This window comes from Scyliorhinus torazame, chromosome 17 (assembly GCF_047496885.1).
Source record: "Scyliorhinus torazame isolate Kashiwa2021f chromosome 17, sScyTor2.1, whole genome shotgun sequence".
Taxonomy (NCBI): domain Eukaryota; kingdom Metazoa; phylum Chordata; class Chondrichthyes; order Carcharhiniformes; family Scyliorhinidae; genus Scyliorhinus; species Scyliorhinus torazame.
The window spans coordinates 166,671,671-166,696,888 of NC_092723.1; the positions used below are offsets into that span (position 1 = coordinate 166,671,671).

The window sequence follows — 25,218 nt, forward strand, 5'->3', positions numbered from 1 at the left end:
TTTTCTTTTTGGTGCAAGGGTTTGATTTTGAAAAAGGCCAAATTGCTGCAACAATAGGGTAATTCTGAAAATGCAAATTGGCACATTCTGGATGCATGCTTGCAATTGAATGCAAAAATGAATAATACTGAGGGAATGATCTGACAATGGTTGTCATTGCACTCTGGTGTAATTTGTGCTCGGTCTTGACTTGGTGCCTTCTCATTCCAGTAGAATGCAGACTTCTGTCACAAGTTCTAGTTTGGGATCAGCAGATGAGAACACAATGGCAGAGGCTGAAGACAGTCTTAAAACTGTGCACCTTGAACTTACTGAAACCTGCTTGGATATGATGGCTCGATATGTTTTCTCTAACTTCTCTGCTCTGCCCAAGAGGTTTGTGTTACATTTTTTAAAATACTCGTATGTTTGTTTTATTTTTCTAGGCCCTTTTGGAAATAACTTTTTTTTAAGTATAGGAGAATTGCATAACATGCCCATCCCCCAAAAATATGTGTGACCCAACCTGTCCATTTCCCCCCCCCCCCCAAACTTCCTACCACCCCCTCTTCATCTGATCCTCCCAGCACAACCTTCTCTTTGTTACTCCCACTTGTTTATCCAGCTTTCCCTTGAAATGCTATTTGCCTCAATTGGTTGTGTAGTGAGTTCCACTATCCTTTGGCTAAGAGGTTTTCTTGAATTCCCTATTGGATTTATTCATAGCTATCTAATATTTATGGCCCCTAGTCTTGGTCTCCAACAGAAGTGGAAGTATCTTCCGGACATCCACATTATTAACCCTTTTTGTAATCTTAAGCATCTATATCAGGTCACCCATTCATCTTTTTTCTGGAAGAAAGATCCCCAACCTGTTCAAGTTTTCCTAATAGGTATAATCTCCTAGTTTACCTTATCACATGGAGCTGAATCTTAATGTTAAAATACCAATGGAATGAAAGCAAAAACTGCAGATGTTTGAGGACACTGGCAATAGACTACATCTGAAATGTTAATCTGCCTCATCTCTTGTCCAGTGCTGTGTGCCCCCAATGTATCATTTTAATAAAATGCACTAAATCTATTTAAAATGCTGTGCATCACTGACCTTGGAGTTATGGAAACTGACCTCTGATTATACTTCTGTTTTAACACTCGAGTCAATACCGTGCATTCCAATGCTTTGCTTCATTAGTTTTCTCATGTCGGTTTCGTTGGCATTCTTGTGGTTTTTAAGGTCCCCTGTGGCAGAGTTTCTTCTTGATGCAGGAAGGAGTAACACATGGTTGGTTGGAAACAAGCTTGTCACAGTGACCACCAGCAGTGGCGTTGGAACAAGAGCACTGTTGGGTTTAGATTCCCTGGATCAAAAGATGACTGATGAAGTACCCAGGTATAGTCTGCAGAGATTCTCCGTTTTTTTTGTCTTGTAAGATGTTTGCTTACTCTGCTTCCATTGATTTCCAATATTTTCTATAAAAGTGTTGCAGTTTTATCTACTGTAAGTAATGGTGCAGATTTATTTTTATGTCAACATAAAATAGTTGCCCCTTTATCAAATGTGATATTTCTGGCAACAAAAGATAAACTGCGCAGTTGTCTAGTTCATAGAATCATAGAATTTACAGTGCAGAAGGAGGCCATTCAGCTCACCGAGTCTGCACCGGCCCTTGGAAAGAGCACCCTACTTAAGCCCACATCCCACCCTATCCCTGTAACCCAGTAACCCCACCTAACCTTTTTGGACAACCTTTAGGACAATTTAGCGTGGCCAATCCACCTAACCTGCACATCTTTGGACTGTGGGAGGAAACCGGAGCACCCGGAGGAAACCCACGCAGACACGGGGAGAACGTGCAAACTCCACACAGACAGTCACCCGAGGCTGGAATTGAACCCGGGCCCCTGGAGCTGTGAGGCAGCAGTGCTAACCACTGTTCTGACCGTTAGTTAGACAAAGATGTGTGTACTTTGGATCTGAATGAGATTTCAATTAAAAAATATTTTTTCCACTGACTGTTTCTAAGCCCGGATTCATCTCAACAAGTGAAGACAACCCAAGAAGCACCAGCCAAGCTGGAATCTCAAACCAGTCAACAGATTGGAAAAACCGCTCGCCTGCGAGTGAGATCCATATCAGGTGAATGTTGAAAGGATTAGCTTTTTGGGGGGAGAATGATGTTTCCCATTACACGGTGATCAAATTTGCTTACATTTTCTTTAATGTTAAGTCTCCTGTTTAAAATTATAATGACTGTGTTTATCAATCTAATATCTTGCTGCTGGCAATTGTATCTATTAACATCTATGTACTTTGTGGTTTAAGTACTTACTATTTTCGACACTGCTAAAAATTAATCGCTTTAAAACAAATTGAATTGGTATAGTTACATGCCTGAAAAACCAGAGCAAGGCTATATTCAGTGCATCATTGCTATCCACCATTACATTGGAGCTGCATGTTTTTGTCCTAATAACAAAGATTACGTTATCATTGCTTCATTTCAGTACAAACTGTTTTCCTTTAAAGCTGGCTTGTTTTTCTGGTTTTCTAGGTGGCCATGCTCTTCACAGTGATTTGGTTCAGAGCCTAAGCCCCCTGGTTTCGCCCTCGGACAGTGAGTTCTGCCCTCCCGTGACTCCAAATTCGAAAGGATTAGAAAACCGGAAATCATTGCGTCAGGATCCACCTCACTCTAGTGGCCTGTTTCTTTCCCAGAAGGAAAAAGCCAACCTGGCTGAGTACGCGCCAGTGCTGACTCAAGGATGGGCAGAAGTATACATTCGTCGACCCTCGGGTACAATCATTCGATAGAGTGCCCCTCACAGTTTAAGTGTTAATTGTGGCTTTAATAAACGTGACCCAGTTATAATTTTTTTTTTTAAGTTGCAAAAGACAAACTTTGGGAACAGGAAAAGGTCATTTACCCAAAAAGTCTGAAGTTTAAAAAAATATATATATTTTATTACAAACATGTATCAAAACAGGTTGCAGCGAGTAAACGCCCCAGGAAACATACTTCCCAACAATCAACTATACAGTCTTTTCCCCTTTTTCACCCCACCCACCCGCGATGAACAGCCCCTCAAACACGGTCACAAACATCCCCCAGCCTTCTTCAAACCCCCCTGAAGAGCCCATTAACTCATACTTTACAGGTCACCCAATCAAGCCGCTACCCCCGGTGGCGATTCCGACCGCCACTCCAGCAAAATCCGCCGCCGCGCAATCAGAGAGGCGAAGGCCACGACATCGGCCTTCCTCCTCTCCATGAGCTCCGGCTTCTCTGAAACCCCAGATATCACCACCAAAGGTTCCGGGTCCACCTCCTCCTCCACTATCCTGGCTAAGACCGCGAACACTCCTGCCCAGAATCTTCCAATTTTTTGCAACCCCAAAACATGTGCATGTGATTAGGTCTGAAGTTTTTGATTGATCCCTATCATACCTTTCTGTATCTGCGTCGAATGGAAACATTTTCAAGAATCATCAGGTTATCTGTAAAGCTCATTTATAGTAGTACTTCAATGCTGTTCATAATTAATTGTCCTGGGAACCAATTTTAAGCTAACCCAGTCGACAGAAAACTGACAACATTGGGTGCAATGCTGGTTTAATTCAACAAAGAACAAAGAAAAGTACAGCACAGGGACAGGCCCTTCGGCCCTCCAAGCCTGTGCCGACCATGCTGCCCGTCTAAACTAAAATCTTCTACACTTCCAGGGTCCGTATCCCTCTATTCCCATCCTATTCATGTATTTGTCAAGACGTCCCTTAAACGTCACTATCGTCCCTGCTTCCACCACCTCCTCTGGCAGCGAGTTCCAGACACCCACTACCCTCTGTGTAAAAAAAACTTGCCTCGTACATCTCCTCTAAACCTTGCCCCTCGCACTTTAAACCTATGCCCCCTAGTAATTGACCCCCCTATCCTGGGGAAAAAGTCTCTGAATATCCACTGTGTCTATGCCCCTCATAATTTTGTAGACCTCTATGAGGTCGCCCCTCAACCTCTGTCGTTCTAGTGAGAACAAACCGAGTTTATTCAACTTTTCATCATAGCTAATGCCCTCCATACCAGGCAACATCCTGGTATATCTCTTTTGCACCCTCTCTAAAGCCTCCACATCCTTCTGGTAGTGTGGCGACCAGAATTGAACACTATACTCCAAGTGTGGCCGAACTAAGGTTCTATACAGCTGCAACATGACTTGCCAATTCTTATACTCAATGCCCCAGCCAATGAAGGCAAGCATGCCGTATGCCTTCTTGACTACTTTCTCCACCTGTGTTGCCCCTTTCAGTGACCTGTGGACCTGTGCACCTAGATCTCTCTGACTGTCAATACTCTTGAGGGTTCTACCATTCACTGTATATTCCCTACCTGTATTAGACCTTCCAAAATGCATTACCTCACACTTGTCCGGATTAAACTCCACCTGCCATCTCTCCGCCCACGTCTCCAAACTATCTAAATTCCTGTCTAATTTTACACAACAACGAAGTTAACAGTGCAATATTGAGAAAGATATAAAACCGGTTCTCCATCCCATCCTGTAGGTTTCCAACCAAGCAAGATAAACCTGTTACCCGTTGTGTGAAATAGTTATACAGCTTTGCACATTACACAGCAACAGAGCATTTGACCTAACTGGCCCATACCAGTGTATATGCTGCACGTGAGCCTCTTCCTACCCTACATCACCTCATCCTATCAGTATATCTTCTGTCATGTAATTATTTTCTCGTGTGTTTAGCTTAAATGCGTCAAATGTCTCCCTGAAAAGCTGATTTTATCCTTAATTGACTGGTAAGTAGACAGAGCAGTAATGAAGGGCACTCTTTTTTTTGTCTTAACGCGTTTCCATATTAATAGTGTTAACGTTGGCTCCTTGCAGGAAATGCGAGTTGGCTTCTGTGTCTGGAGAATCCACCAAGCCCCTTCTCATCTGAGATAAACAACATGCCCTTACAAGAGCTGTCCACAATGCTGATGGCTGTAGAGAGAGTGACGGATCCACGCCAGCATGGTCCTAGTCGATCAGAATCAGTGCCGTGCCCCAGCTCAACTGCTGGGGCATCCAAACCAACTTTGCTCCAGCGCTTCAACACAGGTCAGTGAAAGTCACCACTTTCACTTCTTAGTCATTGCACTTTTTGTCTTCTATTTTCAAACATGAATAGAATTTTACATTCTGTACATGCAATCCAGTTGCAAGCACTAATGCATTTTAGACTGACTGTAATATTCCAGATACGCCAAACAATAAGCGAGAACCATTAGCTTTTTTGCTGCATTGAGCTTTTCCATGGTGAGGTTAAAGTCAGGCTATTTTTTTAATTTTAAATATTAGCTTTCAAAGTGCTTCACCCAGAAACTGCACATTATTCCTAGGCAACGTTTCCTGGTTTGATACTATTTTAAAGACGTTTTTTAAAATAAAAAGTAAAGCTAATTTGCTGCTTTTGCACTTATAGGAGGCGATTTAACTTTTCTAGTTACTCAACAGACTCCGAAGCACCAGAGAAGAAGCAGCTGCCCATGTTTGCTCCATCCTGGGAACGCTGCAAATAAGGGACTAGCCTGCCTGAGTGGGCAAAGTGTCAATCTTGCAGTAGCGTTTCTGAGCCTGCAGTTACACTGGGTGACTGGGAATGGGGCGGACTGGTTATTGGAAATTGTGGGAAAGGGCGGGGTGAGGGGTCTTCATACTTTATTGCTTGAGTATTCCTGGGACACCTGTTTTGGCAGGGACTGGAGGGCACGGGACATACAGCACCTGTTCCCAACACCTGCCCCAGCATCAGGGTGCCCAGAAATAGATCCATTGGAGAATGTGGCATGATATATCATTCTACTCCTCCCATTGCTACCCCAGCTGTCCCTTTAGAATAGATACTGGCCTTGCAATGGCCATTGGCCCACTTACATCGCTACAGTGAGGCTGTAGAAATACTGGAACAGCACAATAAGGCATGCAGAATCAATCTTTGCCCCTTTATCTAATAATATTGATAATCTTTGTTGTCATAAGTAGGCAGGCTTACACTAACACTGCAATGAAGTTACTGTGAAAAGCCCCTAGTCGCAACATTCCAGTGCCTGTTTGGGTATGGGTACACGGAGGGAGAGTTCAGAATGTCCAAATTACTTAACAGCTCGTCTGATTTGCCCCGGCACAGAGCAGATGGAGATGTATTCCTGGGGAGAAGTCAGGTGCCTTCCTCATCCTGAAGTCCCTTGCATGAATGAATGCCGTTTCCTTTCCTGGCCAACTTCAGAAAGTTTCCACTGTTGTTGAATTTTAATAAGCCCGTGAAAGTAATCTGGGATTCAGATGGATTGGGTTTTAAATGTATCTAATACCATACAATGTATTTTTTTTTCAATAAAGAAACCTTGCGTGGCATTGTGCAGATCATCTGCAACAGGTTTTTTTTTTTGCTGGGAATTTGTGTCCCAGGAAGGTCAATTGTTCTGATATCTGTTAAAGTTTGTGTCCTGTGCTTCACACAGCCACTGATTTCATTTCCCTTTGCAGTTGATTCTTTCTCTTCTATGTGCCAGACAAGCTGTCAAGAAAAGTTGCACAGGAGCATTTCCTGGGCAGGTACACTAGCACCCTTGAGGCTCCCATGAATCATTAGTGCCCGTGCATCACGTGCTGTTTCATAGCTGTGTGTGTGTCTTATGTGAGAAAAAAAAAGGGTCTTGTTAGTTAGCTGGATGAGCATGGAATTCTCCCACCTTAATGTTACAAAAGCAACAGCTTTCTGAGAGGCTTCAGGCGCTGCATTAAACCATTTATGTTTAGTGAGTGAATATTTATTTGTATAATTTGCTTATTAACCAAAGGCTTAATTGTCTCATTATCAGGTGGAGTTTGAAACTAATCGAGCATGCACTGCTAATTGAAACCAGCTTCTTTGAAAATCAATCATTATTTGGTGTAGGGTATATCACTCTTAGTTTTGTATAATAATTTTGAGAATCTACAGTTTTCTCATAAAGCCTTACTGTACATGGCATTCTTTCTTTATAAATTGTGGCTTCCAATAGACTAAGTCTCTATTTTGTTATGGTGTTGCTCTTAAATAACTATTATTTGTCTTTGTCACTTTGAACCTGGACTCCACATCCCTTTACCACAAAATGTGCGGCTGAACTCTCAACACAATTGCCATGTGGATATGGAAATTCTATTAGAGCACCCTGATTTGTGAAGCTTAATGTATTTAGCAGCTTCGAGCATTGCAATTGGGTCAGTTTTCAATGCCTGACCAGCAGGGCAGCTGAAACAATGACCCACGTGGATAGGGATGGGATCCTGAATCAAAACCAAGGCAAGTAATAATTCTAGTCGTGCTTGGAGTAAATCTTGCCTCACATTTACTCTCAAGGCAAAATATAACTGCATGAAATTAAGTGACAGGGCATGTGATTATTCATTATCATTAAGCTACCTCCAACTCTGGTAAGTTCCAACATTACAGCAAGGTGTAGGGAGATTTTAAAGTTGAAGTTCCGGTCGGGGAGAAGGGCTGAAGCTGTGGGAACTGATGCTTTGATTGCGAGATGTGTGTGTTGTACTCCTCACCCAAAAGTGTAACTGAGAGAGTGCTGCCATTCTAGTTGCTACTAAATATGTTGGAGAAATAAGTTACTGAAGTCTTCCATCTGTACGTGTATTGAATCTCCAGGTTAAGGCATAAATATAATACAAACCTTTCTTGGTTCAATCAGCAAGAGTATTGTCAACGGGAATTCAGCCAGCTGGTCAAGTCAGATTATTCTTTTTCGCAGAATTGATTTGCCAAGCTTCTACTGAAATGATCTATGCTGGAACAACCAAAAAGGGTGGAGAACTGAGGGTTAATTCATAACTCAGAACATCGCAGGTTTAAAATATGGGCTACCATCATATTCCTTGCCCCAATAAGGGGTAGAGTTAGTGCATAAATTCAGCAACACCTAGCGCCAAGACCATTGCATGTTTCAAAAGCCTGTTTGGCTGTTTGACGTTGGATGAGTGGAACCTTTAACTTCAGTTCAGTACAGACTAATTAACTGAATATTCACTGGAGAAAAGAAAAATTTGGTGCAGTGCAGTCCAGGTGTAACGAAGAGTTGAATTAGGACTTGAAGATGAGGAAAGCAGGCTGAAGACTCGAAGATAAAGTTAATGCGCTGCGTGTGCCGTTAGTTTCCATTTCAGCGAAATGGTAAACACAGGACGTTGGCTAATTGGGAGGTAAAACATTTCCAGCTTTGGTTTTGACTTTGAATTTAGGCATGTTTCTCTGGCATCTTGTTTCCTGGCACCTTTGGGTCTGAAGGAGTGTGGGCTCTCCATTCAGTATTGCAGTGAAAACCATCATCGATCTGAAATTTCTTGGGATCAGTTTGTGTTGCATAGTTCGGCAAAAAGAAAAATCAAAACGCCCCCCCCCCCCCAGCTGAAGCCACCAGTTTAACTGAACTAATGAGAAAAAGGAAAGCTCCACTGTGTTGTGGCAGATTGAGACCCACTGTTTACTTCGCTTGCACGTGGTTCAAGAATTACATTTAAACGTTCAAATAGCCACGGCACTGAAAGCTAATTGCATTCAGACATTAAAAGGGATATACAACTGGAAGCTGTTGCATGATCAGAAAATCAAGTGCCGATATTATGGAGCTGTATAACAGCGATTTCTTCAATGTACCATGTAGTTTCCTTTTTATAAAATGGAAGAGCCGAGTTTGAAGGGTAATGGTGCTGCCTTTGGCACTTCATGGAAATTAGCTTCTTAGAGCGTTAACTTTAAGTGAAAGAAGCTCAATTGACTTGCCTTAAATGGGACAGAACCTTTCACAGTACCGTGTGTGACATTGCAGAAATTTGTTTTACACATTGATTTTACTGAAGATTTGTGGTATATTGAAATTGCTGAGTTAAATAGTCCAGCTGATGAAGTCAATGGTCCTTTACCATCCGTTGCCTCTATACTGTGCAATATTAGTGTTCCAAATTCCTTCGAGCAAAAAATAGTTTTGTTATCACTCATGGCAGCACTTCTAAAACTGCTAATCAGAGTTTTATTTAATCCATATTGGGCAATAATTCAGTATTAAAAATTGACGTTGGGTTTGTATGTGCGGTTCAGGCATATTGGCAAATCTAAAAGGTCAATGTGGGGATGGGGAAGGTAGATGCTAGTTTTAATAGTTAATGCTGCAATCTCTTGGGTTACCGCTGATATTTTGCAGAATTCTGACAGGCTAAAGCCTTGCTAATCCTCCACAAATCCTCGTGTATCTTGAAAGATCTTCTCTGTTCAGACGTTTTGAAACTAGGTGATTGGCAATATTGTGTTATAATGATGAATGCGACAGTGGATGTGTACTGATTTTGAGTTGAATTTCCAGATTCGGTTGCAGTGGTAGAGGAAAGCGATGGGCCTGGGGTGCACTTGAAGATGTGCGACTCTCCTGTGGGATCTCAAGAACTTGAAGATTTTGAGGCGATAGTTTCAGAGCCAATCTTCATGCCAGCAGAGGGCTATGATAAAAGCCCAGCCCATTGCAGTAGGGTAAGTGAGTGGACCTCTGCCTCCCTCGGGGAAGACCATTCTTTATCGTTCGTGAAACTTGCTATTTTCTTGCGATCCTTGATCTAATATTATTGTTTATTTCACACTGTTACATATAAAGCAAAACCTCCATCTTGGACTCAACATGTTTGCTTGAGACTATGATTGATGAGTGCGCCATCCATATAGCTTTATTCATTGCTCACAGTGCAGTCCCCCTTTTTGTACTGGAACCCTGTATAGATTGGGTGGCCACACAAGCACCGTCCCAGTTTCCATGTGACTATCCTGATCTTTCCGTTGCCTGGCCTACTACGCTGCCAAATTCAGTGTAAAGTTTTTTTGTGAACCATTATGCTGACATCCTCTTGGGAACTCTGCAATGGTCTGCAAATAACGTTGACTTCAAGGCTCAACTGGCTGCCCCCCGCCCCCCCCCCCCCCCCCCCCCCCTCCACCACCCCCACCCTGAGTTTCTTCTCTTAGCTTACCACTTTACACGTTCCATTTGGACCTACATCACTCACTTTTGTTTCTTCTGAATCCTTTCACAGCATGACTGAAATGAGTTTTGTACGTCATCCAGCTCTTTTAAATTCAACCTAGCTGTGATTATTATTAAATATATATACTATATATATATATTAATTTTTTTAACTCCCACCAAGTAATAGATGTCAGTTGTGACTCGGAAGGTTGCATTCTTGCCTCTTCAGTCAGAGGGTTGTGGTTCCAGCCCCATGCCAGGGACTTTAGCACCCAGTCTAGTTTGACACTCCGGCGTTGTGCTGTCAAAAGCACATAGATGTTAAACAGAGGCCTCAACTGGCCCCTCAGGTAGGCAGAAAAGATTATGATGGTACGAGTTTGAAAAGAGCAGGGCAGTTCTCCCAGTCGATATTTATTCCTCAGTCAATGCCATTAAAACACCTAGTCATGTATTTCCTCGCTGTTTGTGGGAGCTTGCTGTGCACAATTTGGCTGTCACGTTTTCTAAATGACAGCAGTGACAGCACTTCAACGACACTTCATTGGCTACAAAATCCTTTGGGACACCCAGAGGTTCATAAGAAATAGAATTCCTCTTAATAAATTAAACTTCCTTCCTCTAGGCAAACTTGAATTGCCCTGTTCTCTGTACTCCACCACCTTCCCCTACTGTTAGTTTAACTCACCAGGACTTTCTGCTGCATTTGTGATTTTGTGCATTTGTTACTTTCTAAGTTTGTATCCTGCTAATATGTTCCTAAGCAGCACTGGCAACAGGATCATATATTTTGCTACTTCGCACCAAAATATGGTTTGCTTAATTGTATAATTTGGCATAGCTGGGTAATACGAAAGCTGAATATTTAATGAGATTAGTTCAATTAAAATGGATTATAATTAACTTATTTCAGTTGCCAAAGATCTGAATATGTTCCATGAACACTGAAATAGTTTAATCGGTAATCTTGTTTCTCCCCACCCACCAAAGTCATCGTCAACTTCCAGTCAAGAGGAGGACAAAATTCTCCAGCCAGAGGACACTGGAATAATGGGAATTGCAACTGAAAAGGTTGTACCATCTTCTTTAGCTGTGGATCCCTCGGAGGAAGAATTCAATATTGACCATGCTCAAATTCTTAATAAATCCAGCTCCTCCCCGGAGCTTCAAATCCTGCAAGAAGCGACAGAGGTCAACGGGAAAGAAGGGCTCGTTGGGAAACCTGTGGCGGAAGGGAAGCCCAGAAGTCGGACCGAAAGCATTGAAGAGGAATGCTCTTCAAATGGCAAATTGGAAACCAGTGACAGTAACGCGAATAACAAACCGGACACTCTGCTGCCGACAGAAAAGAAGGAACCTCCCCAGTCACCAAACCGTTACAGGCCCAGAGGCCACACCATCTCTGATTCTGCCCCCTCAAGGAGGGGAAGAAGGTCACAGCGGGATGGTATTCAAAACAGATCAGCAGCTTCAAATGCAGAGAAGATCAGTGGGATTAGCCCAAGGTATGTTTGGTCTTGTTTCTTTTGCTGTGGGGGAAAATGAAGGCATTTATTCAGCACCTCTCGACGTCAGGAAGTCGCAAAGCACTTTATAACCAATGAAGCCACTGTTATAAGGCAGGCGGTGTAGTATTCGATTTATGCACAGTAAGATCCAACAAATGGTAATGTGATAATGACCAGTGACCTGTCCTGCTGAAGTAGATTTAAAAATAAATATCAGCCAGGATAATAGGAGGTGGCGTGGGGATAGGGAAGAAATTCTATTGGGCATGAAATGAGTGGCAATTATATACACTGGCAAACTGTCCCATTGATCACCCGCGCAAGAGGCCAGAACAGTCCATGGGGTACAAGAGGTAGGGTTCTCATGGGATCATTTCGATATTTGGCTTTTGATTAATTGAATCATTGTAATCCATGTAAAAGAAATTGATGAAAGCAAATCGTTTAGTGACTGTGAATGAATATCTGTGAACCTGTGGCCAACATCAGCAAGTATCTCTGACGTTAGTGGGCGGCAGTGGAGAATGAGGACCTATTGTTGGCCCCACTCCTATTTATCACCTCTGCAATATTATTCACAGACACAATGCTAGGTTTCTCATGCATGCTAATGACAGCCATCTATCACCAGCTCTCTCAACCCCTCCGCTGGCTCTGGTAATGTGACATCCAGTCCTGATGAATTACAATTAGCTCCAAATAAACATTTAGAAGTCCAAAGTCAATGGCTTTGCCCCCCACCACTAATTTTGTTCCCTCACCACTGTGCCCATATGACTCCCTGGGCACTAAGACTGTTGTTAACCTTGACGTCTTATTTCACCCTCAGCTGAGCTTCCCTCTTGTCCTCTTCATCACAAAGACTTCCTGCTTACTTCCACCTCTAAGTATCACTGGTGTCTGCTGCTATGGCCCTCATCCGTGCTTTTGTCCCTACAGACAAAGCTGTTGCAGTGCTCCTCTGGTCTGCCTATCGTCTTCCATAAATCTGAAACTCTTCCAAAGTTTTGTTGTCTGTCTGCTAACTGCACTGTGTCCCGTTCGCCCCTGTGCGTACTGACCTTCATTGACAGGCTTTTGGACACCTGTCTCAATGTCTCCTTGTTTTGGCTTTGTGTACTCTTCTGTTCTCCCCAAACCTCAGCACACTGCTATACAGTGCTCTTGCCATTAAAACAAACCATAGCTTTTGGTAGTTCCTGTACCTTTTCCCACACTTGCCTGTATTTTTGAAATCATTGTCTACCCCTCACTTGATCACACTAGGTAGAAAGAAAAGAGGATTATTGAAAAGCTAGGGTTGTTTTCTTTGGAGCAGAGAAGGCTGAGGGGAGCTTTGATTGAGTTGTGTAAAATTATGAAGGAGCTAGATGGAATGGATAGGAAGGACCTATTTACCTCAGCAGAGAGGTCGACACCAAGGGGTTTAGATTTAAAGAAATTGGCAAAATGATTAGAGAGGAGTTGAGGAAATGCTTTTTCTCCTAGAGGGTGGAAATGGTTCTGGGACTCGGTGTCTAAAATGGTGATGGGGCAGAAGTCCCCATCACATTTAAACAATACTAGGATCTGCACTTGAAGTGCTGTAACTTGAAAGGTTGCATACCAAGATGGAGAGTGGTATTAGGCTGAACAACTCTTTCAGCTAGCATTGAAATGAAAGACCGAGTGTCCGCCTCTTATGATATGTTCTATGTTTCTCTGTGTTTGTGTTTCTTCTGCAGTTTCGTTTTCCTGCAGTTGTACCATTCACCATTCTTCGGGAGTGAGTCCAACAAGCCCCTCTTGGTACCCAAGACTGAGGTGAGTCAAGTTAAAACTTCGAGTTGCCAAGCAAAGCACGTTGCTCGTTTTAAAAATAAGACTTGCTGTCGGTGACAAGTACGCAACTCTGTGTGAATTTACATTTGGGAAGTGGCTGGCGATATGCAGGAAACTTGATGCATGTGCCTTCTGTCACTTGCAAAGAAATGGCCTAAAAAGATTGGTTTGGGTTATCGTACATGGCAGCGCCCCAGGGAAAGTGGAACTTCGATTATATGGCGCGGCGAGAGAAATTGGGAACTGATGAGCACAGATGTAGGACATTCAACCTTTTCTGAAAGGGTGGCGGGGGTCGGGGGGAGAATAAGAATCTTTCTTTAAACGGAGCGTTCTGGTGAGCGTTATATGTTTGGAAGGTTCATGGAAAGAGCTTCAATAATAACTTTCAGAAGGAATGGATAGGAATTTGAACAAAAAGGAAGCAGGTGCAGGGTACAAGACCGAGCATCGGACTGTTTGAGAACCTCTTCGAAAGAGACGCCACAGGCACATAGGCCTTCTATGCAGTAGGATTTTACTTATTAATAGGATGCAGACCATGCTGGCTAAGGTATTTGTAGCCCATGCTGCTTGCCTGAGAGGGGAGTGGTGAGTCCTTTTCCCATGGCCACTGCGGTGTTGGGTAGAAAATTCCACCATCTTGACTTGGTGGTGACGATGAAGGGATGGTGAGATGTTCAAACAACACTGCCCTGTGAGCTAAATATGGCAGGACCGCTTTGTTTCAAGAAAATCAATCGGCAGTATATTTACCATCCATGTGTTGCAGACTCCTGTTTGCTGCAGATGAATGTGGCAAGTTCTGAGAGCTACAGGTTTATCCTGAGCAGTTTTGTTGACATTTTAGATCACCGAACGAGCCATTAAAGTCCTTGACCAGATGCCACCTTATGACACGCACAAGATTGGCGTTGTGTACGTTGGGGAAGAACAGGTAAGGGCCTGTTCCAATTCTGTGAGCTGCTACTATAGACCAATGGTCTTCATCTCCACAACATTTAACATCACAGATGTGTCAAAGCAAAATACTGCGGATGCTGGAAATCTGAAAGTCAGCAATTGCAGGATAAATTCAACAGGCCAGGCAGCATCTGTGGAGAGAGAAACAGAGTTAATGTTTTGAGCTCTTATGACCTTCCTACAGAGCTAAAGAATCATAGGGTAGAGTCCTATGTACTCGAAAATTGAGTCGAGCGTGTTTAACTGTTGTTGGCAGCGCTAAGAAAGACCCTGCTATTTAACGGGATTTCAGGATTTTGTTTTAATTTGGGGCCTCAGTGGGGAATCCCGCCGAGGCAGCACTTGGCCATTTCCTGCACTGAGGAGCTCCGCTAACCAGTGCGGCACCCCAATCTCAAGACCCCCTCTAACCCGACTCCCAGACCTCTCCATTGCCTCAATAAGGGGATCAGTGAGCCCCCCCCCCCCTCCATCCCCCGGCTCGATCTTCAGCACGGACAAAATGCCACCCAGTTACCTTGGCACTTCCAACCTGGCCGTGTACCTAGCAGTGCCATCTGGGCACCATGGAAATGCTGGCATGGCAGTGCCAGGGTGCCCAGGTGGCCTTAGGGGTGCTAGGTTACCACCCTGCCCAGAGCCCAGCCACCCAGGAACCCCCAATTTCTCTTCCCCCCCCCCCCCCCCCCCCCAAGTGCCTGGTCCACATTGGCGGAAGCCAGTACTAACCATTCGCTCAGGACTCCAAGGCGAGGGGGTTAGTTACTGAAACACTTCAATATGCAAATTTAGTCTGATCTGGTTCCGGCCCAATAACTCTCACAAGGCGAGCCGGTTAAATCCCAGAAGAGGCCTCTCCCTGGATCCACTGGCCGTGTCCCGATTCTGGCGGGAAGCAACCGGTAGATCGCGCCCATGAACTCTGTTTCTCTCTTCAAATACCGTCTGAGTGGCAAAGTATTTCCAACATTTTCTATTTTCCTTTAAATCAGTGAGTTTCCCTCCACCGGGAAACATTCTGGAGTCTTTTCCCAACATCTATATTGAACTTGAAGCTTTATCAGTTGTGAATATGACCACATTGAAACTTGAAGCTATATTAGCAGTGAATGTGACTATATGAAAACAAAGACAAGGGACCAGATCTTATGCAAACAACAGTGAATGTTGGACTGTTGCACGTTGAGACCCATCGGAGATCCTGATGCGGCATCAGCGCTGTAATTACCCAGAAAGGTTAATTTTCCGATGGGCTAATCTGCGGTGCCCTAGCCCCCTCTCGGATGTCTTTTACGATGTCAGACACTTGGGCAAGTCTGCTCTGAATACCCACGTGATGGTTACACCATTTAATGTCTGGTGTAACTCGGTGATTAACAGCACAATCCAACCCCTCCACCTGCCCACCTACCGACATCCGACCCACTCATTCCCCCCCCCTTTGTTTGTTCAACCCCCCCCTCGTTCGTTCAACCCCCCCCTCGTTCGTTCAACCCCCCCCTCGTTCGTTCAACCCCCCCCTCGTTCGTTCAACCCCCCCCTCGTTCGTTCAACCCCCCCTCATTCGTTCAACCCCCCCCTCGTTCGTTCAACCCCCCCCCGTTCGTTCAACCCCCCCCTCGTTCGTTCAACCCCCCTCGTTCGTTCAACCCCCCTCGTTCGTTCAACCCCCCCTCGTTCGTTCAACCCCCCCCTCGTTCGTTCAACCCCCCCTCGTTCGTTCAACCCCCCCCTCGTTCGTTCAACCCCCCCCTCGTTCGTTCAACCCCCCCCCTCGTTCGTTCAACCCCCCCCCTCGTTCGTTCAACCCCCCCCTCGTTCGTTCAACCCCCCCCTCTTTCGTTCAACCCCCCCCTCGTTCGTTCAACCCCCCTCGTTCGTTCAACCCCCCTCGTTCGTTCAACCCCCCTCGTTCGTTCAACCCCCCCTCGTTCGTTCAACCCCCCCTCGTTCGTTCAACCCCCCCCTCGTTCGTTCAACCCACCCCCTCGTTCGTTCAACCCACCCCCTCGTTCGTTCAACCCACCCCCTCGTTCGTTCAACCCACCCCCTCGTTCGTTCAACCCACCCCCTCGTTCGTTCAACACCCCCCGTTCGTTCAACCCCCCCCCGTTCGTTCAACCCCCCCTCGTTCGTTCAACCCCCCCTTGTTCGTTCAACCCCCCCTTGTTCGTTCAACCCCCCCTTGTTCGTTCAACCCCCCCCTTGTTCGTTCAACCCCCCCCTCGTTCGTTCAACCCCCCCCTCGTTCGTTCAACCCCCCCCTCGTTCGTTCAACCCCCCCCTCGTTCGTTCAACCCCCCCCTCGTTCGTTCAACCCCCCCCTCGTTCGTTCAACCCCCCCTCGTTCGTTCAACCCCCCCTCGTTCGTTCAACCCCCCCCTCGTTCGTTCAACCCCCCCCTCGTTCGTTCAACCCCCCCCTCGTTCGTTCAACCCCCCCTCGTTCGTTCAACCCCCCCCTCGTTCGTTCAACCCCCCCTCGTTCGTTCAACCCCCCCCTCGTTCGTTCAACCCCCCCCTCGTTCCCCCCCCCCCCCCGTTCGTTCAACCCCCCCCCCCCCGTTCGTTCAACCCCCCCCCCCCCGTTCGTTCAACCCCCCCCCCCCCCGTTCGTTCAACCCCCCCCCCGTTCGTTCAACCCCCCCCCCCGTTCGTTCAACCCCCCCCCCCCCGTTCGTTCAACCCCCAACCCTCGTTCGTTCAACCCCCCCTCGTTCGCTCAAACCCCCCTCGTTCGCTCAACCCCCCCCCCCCCGTTCGTTCAAACCCCCCTCTCGTTCATTCATCCACTCCTCGTTCGCTCACCCACCCCATCGTTCACTCACCCCGGCCCCCCGTTCAGTGGAGCTTTTTGAAATCTTTAAACACTTACCTGAATACAGCAATGATATCATAAAAAGGGGGACATATTCACTGTGCTGCTCCTCTTCACTGGTACCCCTCACGATGGCTGTGTTGCTAGCTGGGATTGGAAAACTTTGCCTGAAGGATGCAAAAAGGAGCGCAGTGATCCTCACAGTCAGTGGCGATCACTCCAACATCGCCAAAAACCATAAAATCTGTGCCATTCGTTGAATTTTTCTTTCAATTGTAGCATGATTTTCAGTGTGATTTCTTTTTCAATGAATATTTTTCTTAAACATTTTTTAATGAATACAGAACAATAAATCAAAATGCACCGTCAAACAAAACCCCAACAGCTGAAGGTGACTAGCTCTTTAAAAAACAGAATGAAAGTATGCCATCTTTTGTTTAAAATAAAACCCTCTATCACGCCCTTTAATATATACTTAATTTTCTCAAGATGCAAAAGCTCCAAACGGTCCCCCACCATACTGATGTGGAGAAGCTGACCTCCAACAGCACCTGCCTGGTGAGCGATCAGCGAGGTGAAGGCTAAGACAGCCACTCCCGTCTGCCGCTCCGTCAGGTCTGACACCCAAAAATGGCCACCAGGGGACTGGGCTCCAGTTCCATCTGTACAATCGGCGACATGGCACTGAAGAAGGAGACCCAAAATCTCAGCAGCTCAGGACTTGCCTAGAATATATGCGCACAATTTGCTGGGCCCCTCCCACAGTGCTCACAATTATCTTCCATCGCCTCACACAACTGACTCATCCCAGCCCTAGTTAAGTGAGCCCTGTATACCCCTTCAACTGGACTAGCCCCAGTCTTGCGCACAACGAAGTAGCGTTCACCCTACGCAAGGCCTCATACCACACCCCCACATTTAATTCCAACCCCAACTCCTCCTCCCACTTGGCCTTAGTCCCCAGTGGGGATGCAGTATCCTCCGCCATTATCCTCCCGTAAAGTCCCGAGGTGCACAGATCGGCGTCAGATTCAACATACGACATAATTTAAAATGCTGTCGGAATTGCCGCCATTTGTTAACGTTGCAACCACCACCCGGGCAACATGTAAACTTCCCTGGAGAGAACGGAAGTGGGGCCGTTGCCATCGCCCGCAGCCCTGACCCCCTCCATGAATCAGATTCCATCCTCACCCAAACTGCGTCCTGGTCCCCACACCTGCCCAACACCTTTTCAGTGTGATTTTGTTTTACATTTTTTGTCAAAGGTAGCTATAAAGTTACGGTTAGTATCTGTCCTAAATGAAGCGGTTGCCAAATAAACTGTACAAATAATCTGTTAGGACAAATGCATAGTTTCATTGGTAATTTAACACATCTGTTTCATAATATTGTCAATAAGATTAGACTTTAGAAACCAGCATGCAAGTGTCTTGTGCTAGTTTTACCTCCAATGTGTGCAAAATATCAGCTCATTGAGTAAACCTTTGGCTTAATTTGGGTTTTACTGTCTTATGCTTCAGACTAATAATGAAGTTGAGATTCTGTCCAATGCGTATGGCTCATCCAGGTACGCACAATTCCTGACGGGCCTTGGTAAATTGATCTATCTCCAAGACTGTAACCCAGAGCAGATTTTCCTTGGTGGCCTGGACACGTACGGTGATGACGGGCAGTTTACCTACTGTTGGCATGACGACATCATGCAAGGTAAGTGAATATAGATTGCTGCACTGGGTCAGATGGTAGAAAGGGTGTCTGAAAACACCTGGTGCTTTCCTTTTCCCCAGTTAAGTATATCAGTACATGGTCGCCTGTGCCACTCAGCATGGCACTTAGACGAGGACACCACATTGCTGTTCCAAATTTGACCCAGGCAAAGGAAGGATGAAGGAAGCAATGCTCAAGTCTCCCCCAAGCCCTTCAATCCGCAAGGATGTCTCCAATTTTTTTTGTGCATTTCCGATTTTCATCCCTCCATTGTCGGGGCACTAAGCTCTGGAAATGCCTCTCTCTAAAGCTCCCCATTTCTCTAATGCTGTCTTCTCTTTTAAGACATTCCTTAAACCTACTTCTTTGACCACGTTTGTAGTTACGAATTCTGGGTTTATATCAAAAAGGAATAGGGGTAGTAACCAATGAAGAAGTTTTAAGTGCGGCCACTTTTGTAATTTAGGAAATGCAGCAGCTAATTTAGACACAGCACGCTCCCGCAAACAGCAATGTGATTGATAACGACCTGTTAATCTGCCTTTGATATTGATTATGGGATAAATATTGGCTAGGGCATTGTAGTCGGGACGGGGTGGGGTGGGGGGATAACTCCCTGCTCTGCATTGAAGAAATTGGAGCCTTGCTATCTCACCTGAGAGACAACAGACAGCGGAGCGCTCTTATCAGTACTGTACAGGAGTGACAGCCTGGCCTAGACGATTGCACGCGTCCAGGCCAGGGGTGGGACTTGAACACAACCTTCTGACCCGGGGAGTGTGCTACCAGCTGAACTGCGACCTGATAATGGTATCTAGCACCCGATAACACTGACATCTGGGGATCGTAACCCTGTTGACTTTCAATCTATAATAGGAATAATATTTATGAAAGAGCTCATACATCGAGTCAAAGCAGTAGATTTTTCCAGATCCAATATTCTCTATTGCATGAAGTGGATTTCTGAATTTGTGAACCTAAAAGATTTCAGTAAAGCATGCATAGTTGATTGTATTCACCCATTCAAATGATATGTGCCAGTTGAACACTATAAACTGCATCATTTTTAAAGTTAAAGCTGATAGTTTTCTGCCCCTTCTCAGCCTGACTGAACTGCGTTTGCTAACGCTGGTATGACAGATAAGTGAGATTTCCTCTTTAGTGAAGGAACCAGCTCATCTCTTTCCTCATCCTTTGCCCCCCCCCCCCCCCACCATTCCCACCAACACCTCCCAGCCTGCCGCCAACTGCTCCCACACCTATTGCTGACGCACAACACTGACGAAGAGCATGCTCTCCTCGTCTACAGATGTTTGAGCCAGTGTGGGAGATGACATCCAGCTCAGTTTAATGTTCTGTTTTGTGATGGCCATTGTAAGTATTCTCAAAATGCTTTTATGCATCTCAGATTCGCCCACAATTTCTTTTACTGCTGATTTCACCAAATATGTTTGACTCTAAGTCGTGAAATGATTTAAAAAAAAACACAAATCTTATTTTGCAATAGTTTTTTAAAAATAAATTTAGTGTACCCAATTCATTTTTTCCAATTAACGGACAATCTAGCGTGGCCAATCCACCTAGCCTGCACATCTTTGGGTTGTGGGGGCGAAACCCACGCAAACACGGGGAGAATGTGCAAACTCCACACGGACAGTGACCCACAGCCGGGATCGAACCTGGGACCTCAGCGCCGTGAGGCTGCAGGGCTAACCCACTGCATTACTATGCTGCCCTATTACTATGCAATAGTAAGATACTTAAATGGATGCAGAACAAGTCTGAAAATTTCAGATTGAAGATGTAGTTGGACAGGGTGAACTGTCATTTAGATTTTGGAGAATTGGGTGACTTTGATTCAGCTGCCCAGTGCATACCTCCCCAGCAAGGCCAGCATTTATTGCCCATCCCTAACTGCCCTTGAATTGAATGGCTCGTTGGGCAGTTAAGAATCAATCCGGTTGCACGTTTAGAGTGACACATAATCCACACCAAGTAAGGACGGCAGATTTCCTCCCCTGAAAGACATTAGTGAACCAGATGGGTTTCTCCGACACTCGTGATTATAGGACTTTCATCTTTATTCCAGATGGACTTCAGCGAGAGAAATGTATCTGGCCTGTTTTACACTGTCGCCTAAAAATTACCCTCGTGCATTCGTAAAGCCTGATTTTCTCGACTCGTGTCTGCTCTGTGGCGACTGACCTTTTTTTTCCCTCCAATGTTATTAAAGCAATTTTTCACATCGCTACCCTAATGCCAAATAGAGAATCGGACAAAGCCTGCTGCAACAAGAAACGGCACATAGGGAATGATTACGTGGTGGTAATATACAAGGACACCGAAGAAGAATACAAACTGGGAACAATAAAGGTATTTTCTCTCTCACTCACTCTGTCTTTATCTCACGCTCGCTCTCACGCTCAATCTTGTCCTCCTCCCTTGGCCATGGAAAATGTAGTGGATTCCAGCAGTGGTTTTAGACAAGAATGAGCTGCCCTGAGACTAAACCACTTGATTTTGCAGTCTCGGTTTAGAATGATTAATCAGCCCACTGAGAAATGGCTTGAAGATTTTACTGACTTAAAAGTCAATAAAAAAGATTGTTTAACTGGCTTAAAACCAAGAGATATTTTTCGAAGTGGGAGGACTGCCTACCTATTTACAGCCCATGACATGTTTGCAAATATATTTGACAATGTGATTAAATGGACTTGGGGTCTTTTGTCTAGGAATTGCGAATGAAGGCGTTGAAGGTTATAAAGGGGATTGATAGGATAGATGTCGAGAAAGATGCTTCTGTTTGTGAGAGATCCTTGACCTACATCATAAATGTAAGACAGCAGCTAATAAATCCAGTAATCCAATTCAGGAGACTCTACCCAAGGAATGGCTAGAATGTGGAACTCACTGCCACACAGTGACTGAAGCGAAGAGAAGCTATTCAGGGGAAGCAAGATAAATGAGGACTGGATTTTCCTGCAGGCCCGAGGGACCCCAACGCCAACCCCAAATGGGGCCCCTGGCCCACGCTTGCTACCAGCAAGATATGGCTGGGATTTGGCAGGACACGGCCTCTTAATTGGCTGTTCCTGTTCTTGCCACGCCTTTTAAGGATGGCACTCGGTCACCCAGCCTGGCCAGCATCGAAAAGATGTACTGATGACTCCTCGGGCCATCGGGTTGGAGGGGAAAACCCCTTTGCAGGATTATTCACTGACTGGCTTGCGGCCCATCATCCCTGCGGCCCCATCATTTTGGGCATGGAAACTCTGCCTCTGATGGCCCCTATGCTGCCGCAGGGAGGCTGCCTTGATTGAGCTTGCAGCTTCAGCCCATGGCGAGGTGTCATTCTCACGTTGGCAGAATACTGACTCAAAATGGCCTTTAAGTGGGGTCCTGATTGGACTATTTGGCTGGTGGCCTCTGCAGAGCAGGCAGCTGACCCCATTCCCAGGAAGTTGCGGGGAGCTATCCTTGTTTCTTTGCTATTTTCCCACTCCCCCATGTCTCCACAGCACTCGGAAAACCTTCAATGAGGAAGGAAGGAATAAAATGATGAGCTGATAAACCAAGAGTGATGAGATGACTCATATGGAGCATCAAAACCAGAATGGTGCAGTTTGGATGAATAACCTGGTGCTGTGTTGTACATTCCAAATGATTGCTCGCACCCCACTTGTGTTTGCAAAGTTATAATATCATATAAACTTTCGAGTATAATCACGAGCGAGTTAGGGAGTGCACTTTGCAATCAGCAGACTGCCTCCCGGTGATTGCTTGCTGTCAGCTCTATTAGATTTGCCTAATTACACCTCGCTGAGGCTAAGTAAGTGCTGCCATCAGTGTGGCCGCCTGTTTTATGCCATGTAGTTAATGTGGTGCCATCTGCTGTTCCATTTGTGGTGGTGACATTTGTGTTCACATTATGACAGTGTGCACAAATGGATTGCCAGTGTAAGTGTTTGATTGGATCTGCGTTTTGGAAGCCCCACTGTCTGAACCTGTTTCTCTTTGTTTCTCTTTGTTTCTCTGTTTGTTTTAATAGGGTCAGTTTAACTTTGTGGAAATAATTATTAAACCTCTAGACTTTGAGAGTAACCTAGTAACCCTGCAAGCACGGAAGGGTAAGTGATGGATCGCTACAAGCTGATTTTTGTAAATAATCAGGATAAATGTTGGCATTTGTGTTTTAAATGGGTGCTGTGTGCCCTCGTTGCAGCCATGTGCGAGTTCCTGATTTTGATGAGGTTAAATATTCACTAGAAAACTACTAAATTGTACTACATTTGCATATTAAATTATTTAGAATCATTTTCCAATTGCATGTATTTAAATACAAGGCATTTCAAATGTCTTAACATGATTTATTGAATTTATTTTAATTCTGCACCAATTTGTGTTTGTATAAATATGGATTACAACATTTGTAAGGCAAAGATTTCATTTATATCCATGGCGGGACATTCTCACCATCCAGAAACATTTAAGCAAGCTCTGTACAGTCATTGTGAATGAGGGTAGATTATGTGCCCGAGCCCTGGAATAATGTTTGCAACCATCTTGGTCTTGAGTCGGAAGTTCTATCAGTTCGCTACAGCAAACCAAAACGAACATTTTAAAGCCAAGTGTTTAGATTTATTGTCTTTTATTTGTGGGAGTGAGTGCTAGACTCGTAGACTAATAGGGCGACACGGTAGCACAGAGGTTAGCACTGTTGCTTCACAGCGACAGGGTCCCAGGTTCGATTCCTGGCTTGAGTCACTGTCTGTGCGGAGTCTGCACGTTTTCCTCGTGTCTGCGTGGGTTTCCACCAGGTTCCTCCCACAAGTCCTGAAAGACGTGCTTGTTAGGTGAATTGGACATTCTGAATTCCCCCTCCGTGTACCCTAACAGGCGCCGGAGTGTGACGACTAGGGGCTTTTCACAGTAACTTCATTGCAGTGTTAATGTAAGCCTACTTGTAACAATATTAACTATTATTAGATGGTGAATCGGCATGTGGAACTCGCTACCACAAGGAATGGTTGCGGAAAGAGAGTCGCAATATGTAAGTGGGTCCTAGGTGAGCAAGTGAGAGAGAAAGGAATAGAAAATGATGCTGGAGTGGAGCACAGACGTTGGCATGTACCTGTTGGGCTGAAATGTCTGTGTTTGGGCTGTAATTTTATATAACACCAGTATCTATGTAATTGGCAATGAATGACTTCATGTCAAGATGTAACTTTTATTTTGTTTGGACATGGCTTTTCAACTGGTGATGCAAATTAATTTTGCTCTCTTATAGATATGGAGGGGCTGGTTGACACAAGTGTGGCTAGGATTGTGTCAGACAAGAATCTTCCCCCGTTAGTACGACAAATGGCGCTGCATGCAAATGTAAGTACAAGGATGTTGTGTAATTCAGCTCTTTGTGTGCAGAACATCAAAGGTTTATGCACGCTTGAATGGGCCACATTGTAATTTTCACTAACACCCGTTGTGCGTTGACTCTAATCACGACAATAGATTTCTGCCCATGTCCAAAGTAAATGTTGTCCTGTGGCATTATAAAGAAAGTTTACAATTAAAAAGTTGTTTTGTCTTTTTAAATGTTTGCATTGAATGCATATCACTGTAAGCCATTTGGACAAGGCTGTGCTTCTTCACACCAGTTGGTGCCAGTTTCTGTGTCTCAAGCCATTGTTCCTCTTGATGGGTGTATGTGGGTTTGGAAATGGAAGTAAAGCAGAATTGAGTGCACATTCGGCTGGAGGCCTGTCATTGGTCACACCTGGTAAGGGTCCTGCTGGAGACCGACACGTCAACTGTTTACTTCTAGGAGCGTTGAGAAGCTTTTTTTCATTGCAGGCCCTTTTGGCACCCTTTCTTTACAAAACGTGTCCAAATGTTTTCAGACAGCACAAACATGAAGCTTAAAACATGAATATTTTCCTGCTTGTATCAGTATCTTTCTCAAATCCCACTGGTACTGTTGGCATCCTCTGTGCAAATAACCTACAAGATGTCAGTCTTTGCCTGTTAATAACATCACCAGGATCTGCAGGGGACTGGGCAGTCATTTAGTGGTGCACACAATGTTCATTCTTCCCAAGAATTTGGATCACTCCCAAGTCAAGACTTTTCCTAGGATGCTATGCAAAGTTACACCTATCAAGCTACCAATCTGTAGGGTTTGTCTGGAATATTAACTGTTCTTATATTTTGGTTTCAGATAGTAAAAATTGAAGATTTCTTTTCAATCAAGTTGCTAAGTTTCTTAATGCTTACAGTACAATATGATTATCATCTTTAGACACAGATGACAGTGCAACATCTCGGTTTAATGTATAGTTTTGATATTAGTTGCATTCCAATTT

The 25,218-nt window shown here is 44.9% G+C and overlaps 1 protein-coding gene across 5 annotated transcripts in view; it reads left to right on the forward strand.

Moving 5' to 3' along the window:
- The window catches only part of tsc2 (TSC complex subunit 2), a 74,217-nt gene that overhangs the window by 47,962 nt on the left and 1,037 nt on the right, over nucleotides 1-25,218 (forward strand). For 3 of the 5 annotated variants that reach the window (XM_072481585.1, XM_072481588.1, XM_072481586.1), the window contains 13 exons: nucleotides 211-375; nucleotides 1,217-1,372; nucleotides 2,007-2,119; nucleotides 2,535-2,777; nucleotides 4,879-5,094; nucleotides 9,390-9,553; nucleotides 11,031-11,545; nucleotides 13,273-13,351; nucleotides 14,220-14,306; nucleotides 18,673-18,859; nucleotides 21,093-21,232; nucleotides 22,908-22,986; nucleotides 24,147-24,238. In XM_072481585.1, the coding sequence (XP_072337686.1) occupies nucleotides 211-375; nucleotides 1,217-1,372; nucleotides 2,007-2,119; nucleotides 2,535-2,777; nucleotides 4,879-5,094; nucleotides 9,390-9,553; nucleotides 11,031-11,545; nucleotides 13,273-13,351; nucleotides 14,220-14,306; nucleotides 18,673-18,859; nucleotides 21,093-21,232; nucleotides 22,908-22,986; nucleotides 24,147-24,238 (2,236 nt within the window). The remainder of the gene's footprint in view (nucleotides 1-210; nucleotides 376-1,216; nucleotides 1,373-2,006; nucleotides 2,120-2,534; nucleotides 2,778-4,878; nucleotides 5,095-9,389; nucleotides 9,554-11,030; nucleotides 11,546-13,272; nucleotides 13,352-14,219; nucleotides 14,307-18,672; nucleotides 18,860-21,092; nucleotides 21,233-22,907; nucleotides 22,987-24,146; nucleotides 24,239-25,218) is intronic. The other 2 variants (XM_072481587.1, XM_072481589.1) reach the window with 1 other exon arrangement.